Genomic DNA, 7,567 nt, shown 5'->3' with positions numbered 1-7,567 from the left:
ATGAATCCCTACTAGTATTTGTTGATACCATCTTTTAGAGTCTGATTGTATTGGCCAATACCATGATTCTAGTACTTCAAACTACTCGAATTTGGTTGATATACTCTTGAATTAAAAAATTTATACAATAAGCATTACACAATATGAAGAAAATTATATTAAAAAAGAAAGGAATCATATTTCATTCATGGTAATAGCTTGGGCCCTTAGCTTTCATGGTGTTGGTCTCATTACTTTTTCCTCTGCAATAAAAATCTCTATAAGCTAAATAAGCTGAATGTGGTCAATTTGAGTTAGTACTATTAAATTGGCCATTGATGCAACTAATGGGCCTACTATTTCAATGTACTTAGTTATAAACCCTGTAGTCTTAGTTTTTCCTTGCTTATGTTTATATTTTAAAGTTAGCTCCACAATAGTTCATTTCTCACTAACACAGAAAGAAATATTTAATAAGAATAGAAAAATAGTTTGTTATTAGATCCAGTACAATAGTTTCCTTATTTGCAAAATAAGAATACAAAAAAAACATAGTAAATCTAACAGTGAGAACCAAAATAACATAAATTCATGTTTAATCTATTTCTATTTTGGTAGTTTACCAAAGAAAGATGATGAATTAGTTTCATCTAGATTTATGTCAAAAGTAAAACTTTCGAATGGGGCAGGGCAGTAGACCTTAATTACCTATAACAAAGTTGGTTTAACTTTATCACATATCCTCCTCTCTCTCTCTTTTAAATTATTGAGAATTAGTTGGCATTTAAAGCATTGCGACATACATATTATATATGGAAGAAATTTATGATTATCTCTTGTCAGATTTTGAAAGATGGACTCACAACTCCATGACTCACAACTCCATGGGGTTCATTCCTTCACTACACTGTTACAAGAGGGGGAAGAAAGCTACAATGACTATCTCCCATCTTTGAATGACTTAGAGTCGCAATATACTCCATCCAATCCAGAAGAGGGAAGTAGTAGAAAAACTAAATCTAGAAAAGGAAATTTTAGCACAGAAGAGGACAACTTGCTAGTTTTGGCTTGGCTGAATACTAGTATGGACCCAATCAATGGGGTTGATCAATCAAAATATTCATTTTGGTCTAGAGTTCATGAATATTATGAGAAAAACAAAAAATCTATATCTTCTGAACGTAGTTCATGCTCTATTAGAAATAGATGGTCTACTATCCAACTTGCTACAAATAAGTTTTGTGGGGCCTTAGCTCAAATTGAAAGAAGGTCTCCAAGTGGGGCTAATGAGCAAGATAAGGTGCATGAATAATATAATATAATTTATATTGTTTATAACACTTTGAATTATATATTTCTCATCTCTTTTACTTGATTTTTCAGATTGAGAAAGCCAAAGAGTTCTACCGAAGTATCCATCCCACTTCATTCAACTTTCTTCATTGTTGGACTATTCTACGACACCATCCAAAGTGGAAAGAATCTGTGGCTGAGGGTAGCAGTATGAAAGCTAAAAGAAGATCAATAATTCGAGATGGTCATGCACCAGAGTTCATAGATGAAGATACTGCAGCACCATCTTTAGATGTGAATTTAGAGAGACCAATTGGAAAGAAAGTTGCAAAGAAGCGAAAGAGGCAAGAGGATAACTCTTCCAATCTTACTGATTTGGTGATTGAAATAAAAGGGGAGAGAATCAAATCTAATGCTGAGAAAGGAGAAATTAGGAAAGAGTATGCCCGCATTGCAAAAGAAAGGCTTGAATTTGATAAACAGAAAGAAGATAATGAAATCATGAGGAGGGAGTTAGAAATTATGAGAGTAGATGTATCAACTTTATCTCCAACGCAACAAGAGTATTTCCGTACCCTCCAATTGGAAATACTTGAGAAGCAAAAGTCTAGAAAGCCATGATTTAGAGTGTTTGGGCTGGTATTTTTGGTATTCTTGAAAGGTAACAATGCAACCACTTTTGGGAATTCTCTTTTACTGGTTTTTATCATAGTTTTTTTGCATATAAATTTGCATAAACTAGCAGCCCAATAGCTTCTTTTTTTGTACAGAAAATTACCCATAGCTTTTCTATGTAGAAATTTGCATTGTACAAAACAAAAGCTCAATGATGGTTACTTTTGATAACTTTTTTGTATAGAACACTTGAATGATGAAAATTTTTATTCTTGAAAGAAACTTTTTTGCACGAAATGTTTATTGCAATAGTTTATATTGGCTGTAAAAGCTTCCTAATATAAAAGGCAATATTGTTGACTTGATGATTAATATCTTGAATTTAAGGTTACATATTTTATATCCCAAGGAAATACAATAAAATAAGACAAAAATACAATATTAGGCTTAACATAGGAAAAGAAAGAAACTAAAGTTACATCTTCCTCAAAATAAGAACATAAATATTAGCCTAAACTTGGTAATATATAAAATGCAAATACTTAAGATTTACTATATATTTCCCATAAATGTTCAATAAGATCCGACTGAAGTTGAAAATGAATTCCTCGATCTCGAATGTGATGATGGCGTTGAATGAAGTTTACAAATTCATTTGTATGCTCATGGGACATAGGCTCTTCAGTTATTTCATCGCTTTGTTCATAAACAAAGTCTTCTACTCGAAGATAAGTATGTCGCTCGTCTTCTACGATCATATTATGCAAAATAATGCATGCCATCATAATCTCCTTAAGTGTTTGTCGATCATAAAATCGTGCCGGTCCACGTACAATAGCAAATCGAGCTTGAAGCACTCCAAAAGCTCGTTCTACATCTTTTCTTGCCGATTCTTGAGTTGCTGCAAAATGTTTATTTTTACGGCCATGTGGAGCATGAATTGTTTTGACAAACGTAGACCATGAAGGATATATACCATCGGCAAGATAGTAGCCCATCGAATAGTCATTTCCATTTATTGAGTAGTTGACCTTTGGAGCATGTCCTTCAGCAAGCTCTCTAAAAACAGAAGAGTGTTCTAGAACATTAATATCATTATGGGAGCCTGGCAATCCAAAAAATGCATGCCATATCCAGAGGTCATATGACGCTACAGCTTCTAAAATTATAGTTGGCTCGTGAATATGACCACAATACATTCCTTTCCAAGCACTTGGACAATTTTTCCATTTCCAATGCATGCAATCAATACTTCCTAACATCCCAGGAAACCCGCGACTATCTCCAACTGCGCACAATCTAGCTATATCGTTCTCATTTGGGGATCTTAAGTATTCATGGGAGAATATGCCAATGATAGCCTTAACGAATTTTTTCAAACACTTGGTTGCTGTATTTTCTGCAATCCGCAAGTATTCATCTACAAAATCTCCAGAGACTCCATAAGCTAATATTCTCATTGCAGCAGTTATTTTTTGAAGCGAGGAATGACCCAGTCTTTTAGCAGCATCTCTTCTTTGGACAAAATATGGTTCATATGCTTCAACTTCGGCTTGAATACGCAAGAAAAGATGACGTTGCATTCGAAACCTCCTGCGGAATAAATTCGGTGGATACGTCGGGGACTCAGAAAAATAATCTTGAAAGAGGCGTTGATGGCCTTCAAGCGAATTTCTTCGAATGAATGCACGTCGGGGAATAGACCTACGATGCGATGTTGAGCCTCTTTCATTACCCAAGCGTTCTTCTTCAATAGCAAGAGCTAAAATTATCTCCTCCTCCTCCTCAGATGACGAAGAGTCAAATATCTCAAAGTCAGGATCCATAGGAACTCTATAGAAAGAAGTAAAATAAAAAGTGTGTAAAGAAATAAATGAAAGTGTTTGTAAAATTTTGTAAAATAATGATATTATTTATAGGTGAAGTTTTGAGGAAATCAAAAGGATATTCTTAGTATATACTGAAGAATATGCTAAGAATATTCTTTCACAATAATCAAAGAAGAATATCCATGGAATATACCAAAAGATATCTTCAAAATATTATATATATATATATATATATATATATCAAAGAAGAATATCCATAGAATATACCAAAAAATATATTCACAATATTATATTATATTTAAATATTTCCAATAAAAACTCCCAAAATATATTTTGAGAATAATAAAATTTCTTATTTGTAATTTTTTTTAGAATAATTGATATTTTAGTCTATCTTATAAATTTGGATAAATTTAAATTATAATATAATTATGTGATATTACATATGGGTAGATATTGTAAACATTAAAATATATAAAGATATTATTGATAGTTATAGAAAATATTTTAAATGAATAAAAAATATTTGAAAATATAATATTTAAATGATATAGAGAAAAAAAAATAGAGAATCTGATGTATGGTAAAATGTAAAACTTAGAGGTAAAATAGAAAAAGGTATGTTTTGGAGAGGTATTTTAAAGAAAGAAGTAGAGCACCAGATGGGAGTGCTCTTAATATATCAGTCAAACAGTATGAAATGATTCGCACACATGCCATTATTTATTTATTATTATTTTTTAAAGGGGGACACGCCATTATTAGTGCCGTAACTGTATCAAGAAGAAATATAATCGGGTCACATGCATGTGTAAGAGTACTAACATTGCTACAACTACAAGGCTAAGGTGCCTAAGAATACTCTTGACCAAAGTTTTAATATATACATCGTTAAATCATTATTTTTTCTATTTTAATTTTAATTTTTACATTAAAACATATATCATCTTCTCTATTTTTTATTTTTATCTTTATATCATTCAAATAGTATATTTTATTCATTTTAAATATTTTCTCTTACTTTCAAGGGTAGGAAACCATTTGGTACTCTGTGTTTTTGCAAAGTATCATTTTAGTACCATCTGTTTTCAATAATGCTCATATGGTACCCTGTATTTTAAAATCGTACATATTTAATACTCTAAACTCAAATTTAATTAATAAAATTTTACCAATTTAATCAAACTGCTGTCAATTATGTAAGTTCCAAATTTAAATTTAATTACTTAATTACATATAACTGATGATAGTTTGATCTATTGACAAAATTTTATCTATCAAATCTGAATCTAAGGTATCAAATATGTATAATTTTAAAATACAGGGTACCATATGAGCATTATTGAAAACAGAGGGTACAAAAATGATACTTTGCAAAAACATATGGTATCAAATAAGTAAATTCTCTACTTTCAATAATATCTCTATCTTACGGTAATAATAATTATATATCTTTAATATTGCAATATTTATCTATATATAATATCAAATATAATTATACTCTATATTTAATTAATCTAAATTTATAAACTAATCTAAAATATATTTTCTTTATAATATTTAAACATTATATTTTTTTTTGTTCATTTCAAATATTTATCTAACTATTAGTCTATAATTAAAGATATTAAAATATTTTTTTATGCAAAAATGTAGGGGAGAGATAGAATATATAAATATATATGCGGTGCTTAAAAAAATACCTTTTTCCTTTGTTGCTAGTTTCACTTAATATAAAATAATTAAAAAAAGACATTCAAATAAAAAAAAAAACTACTTTAGATTATGAATAGTAAGTTATAAATATAGCTTACTCTTATAGCAAAGGTAAAAAAATTATATATAATATATCTTGGAGCTTTTTTTTTTCAATTCTTTAAAATTTTAAGGATTTATTGATTTTACAATAGCCATTGTGACTGGTCTAACACCCTAATATGTAACATATCATTATTGATGTAGTTTAGTATCGCTTCTCATATATTTTAAATTTGAATTTAATTTAATTAAAATATGATAAATATCATTTTGGTTCATGTATTGTGTAAAAGTTACCTATCGGATCCTCTGTATTGTTAAATGATAATTTGCACACTACATTTTGCAAATTATAATAAAATAGTAAAATGAGTCTAATTTTGGTCAAACGTTTTTAAATATAGCCAAAATTCCCTCAAGTTATAATTTTAATTTAATTTTTTAAAAATATTTAATATATTTTCTTTATTTCAAATAAATAAAAACTATAATAGACAAAAACTTCAAACTCATATTTCACCATAAAAAATCAAAATCAAATTCAAAATTCCAAAAATTAAAATAGAAAACATAAAATCTATGATTTTATATCATCACAGTTAATATTCACAAAACAAAAATCCAAAAACCTAACTCTCTCAAATCCAACACCCTTAAGAAAACCCAAATTTATTGTTCAGAGCTTTATGGTAACCCACCGAAATTACCAAACAAATCACAAACACAAGCAACTAAGAAGAAGAGAACATGAAGATGATAAAGATGATCCGTGAGAATTGCGGTTGCAGTGTTTCCCATGCATCTAGTCATCGCCCACTAGTTTAGATTCTCAACCATTTCCTGTAATTATTCTTTGTTTTTCTCTAGGTGTTTTGTTTTCCAGTTGGTTCTCACTGGTTGTTTGTGTTTGTCTACTGTTTGTGCTCAGACAATGAAGTTTCAGGTAGGGGTGAGCATCGGTCAGTTTGGGCGGTTTTTTCATAACATAAAATCCAGAATTTGGTTTTCGGTCCGGATTGGTGCAATCCAAAAACCGACCGACCAAACCAGTTAAAAGAAAAAACCGACCGTTTTGGACCGCGGTTTGGTCGGTTAAACCAACCATTTTTTTTTTTTTTTTTGAAAGTTTTAGTTAAAAAACTAAAAATTTTGGATTGTTGGAATCCATTTTTGTGCATTTTTAAAACATAAATATATAGAACATAATTTCATTTTTTTATTTAATAATTTTAATAATTAATAATTATATAATATTATATTATTATATATTATATTGTTCGGTCGGTTTCGGTTCCGCCGGTCGGTCCACACAAATTTTTCAAACAGACCGAACAGTGGTGGTTTGCGTCGTTGGTGGTTTTTTCGGTGTTCGGTTTAATTGGTTTCGATTTTTTCGGTGTTCGGAAGGTCGGTGTACATGGTTTTTTCGGTTTTTCGGATTTCATGCTCAGCCCTAGTTTCAGGGGAGTTTGTTGAAGATAAATGATACACGTGTATTTCCATTGTATTATATAGTTAAGTTGTTAGCTTTTGTATTTACTTAGTCAATATAGTTAGCACGTATATTTAATATTTTAAATTATTAGCTTGTATATCTCTTTTTTTGTTACTTTGTAAGCCTATTTAAAAGAGAAATTTCATATTATATGAATGATAATTTAGTGAAAATTTTTAATATATCAATAAGTTACTATCCCAAATATATGATAATTTCAATTTTTTAGACAAAAATACTCCTAACATTTAAACACCAATTTTCTCTCTCAATCTGAACTCTCTCTCTCTAACATCTCTAATTCTCTCACTCTCTCACTCACTCTCTCATTCTAATCTTGTAGATCTAAAAAAATATCAAAATTTTAAAAAAATCATCTGAAACAAACATTTAAGTGAAAAAATACGAACCTCCAAAGTTTTCGTCAAATTTCAGTGCAGAGCATCGAAATTGCATCGAAAGAGCTTCGTTTTAGCCAAAAATCAAGTTTTCATGATTGCATCGCAATAACATTGAAACACCATCGATTTTGCATCGAAACAACATCATTTTGGCCAAAAAACAAGTTTTCATTATTACATCGCAAGAGAATCGAAAC

The 7,567-nt window shown here is 29.8% G+C and overlaps 2 protein-coding genes across 2 annotated transcripts; one reads left to right on the top strand and one right to left on the bottom strand.

Annotated features, from left to right (window-relative positions):
- Window positions 1–825: 825 nt before the first annotated feature.
- On the top strand, window positions 826–2,140 carry LOC133834803 (glutathione S-transferase T3-like). The gene is made up of 2 exons (XM_062264557.1): window positions 826–1,279; window positions 1,363–2,140. Exons 1-2 carry the CDS (start codon window positions 833–835, stop codon window positions 1,891–1,893), a joined length of 978 nt encoding a protein of 325 aa, XP_062120541.1. The 5' UTR covers window positions 826–832; the 3' UTR covers window positions 1,894–2,140.
- Window positions 2,141–2,429: 289 nt separating this feature from the next.
- Window positions 2,430–3,713, bottom strand: LOC133777978 (uncharacterized). The gene has a single exon (XM_062217774.1). The coding sequence runs from the start codon at window positions 3,711–3,713 to the stop codon at window positions 2,430–2,432; it is 1,284 nt and encodes a 427-aa protein (XP_062073758.1).
- Between the last annotated feature and the right edge of the window lie 3,854 nt (window positions 3,714–7,567).

This window comes from Humulus lupulus, chromosome 1, assembly GCF_963169125.1.
Source record: "Humulus lupulus chromosome 1, drHumLupu1.1, whole genome shotgun sequence".
Lineage (NCBI taxonomy): Eukaryota > Viridiplantae > Streptophyta > Magnoliopsida > Rosales > Cannabaceae > Humulus > Humulus lupulus.
This window is presented reverse-complemented; position numbering and strand designations above follow the sequence as displayed.

What these genes read in the sequence shown, in the direction of transcription:
- LOC133777978 (XM_062217774.1), bottom strand. Translation starts at nt 3,713, where the DNA reads ATGGATCCTGACTTTGAGATATTTGACTCTTCGTCATCTGAGGAGGAG.
- LOC133834803 (XM_062264557.1), top strand. Translation starts at nt 833, where the DNA reads ATGGACTCACAACTCCATGACTCACAACTCCATGGGGTTCATTCCTTC. An exon ending in GGGCTAATGAGCAAGATAAG is followed by an intron (nt 1,280 to 1,362) that starts GTGCATGAATAA and finishes TTGATTTTTCAG; the next exon opens with ATTGAGAAAGCCAAAGAGTT.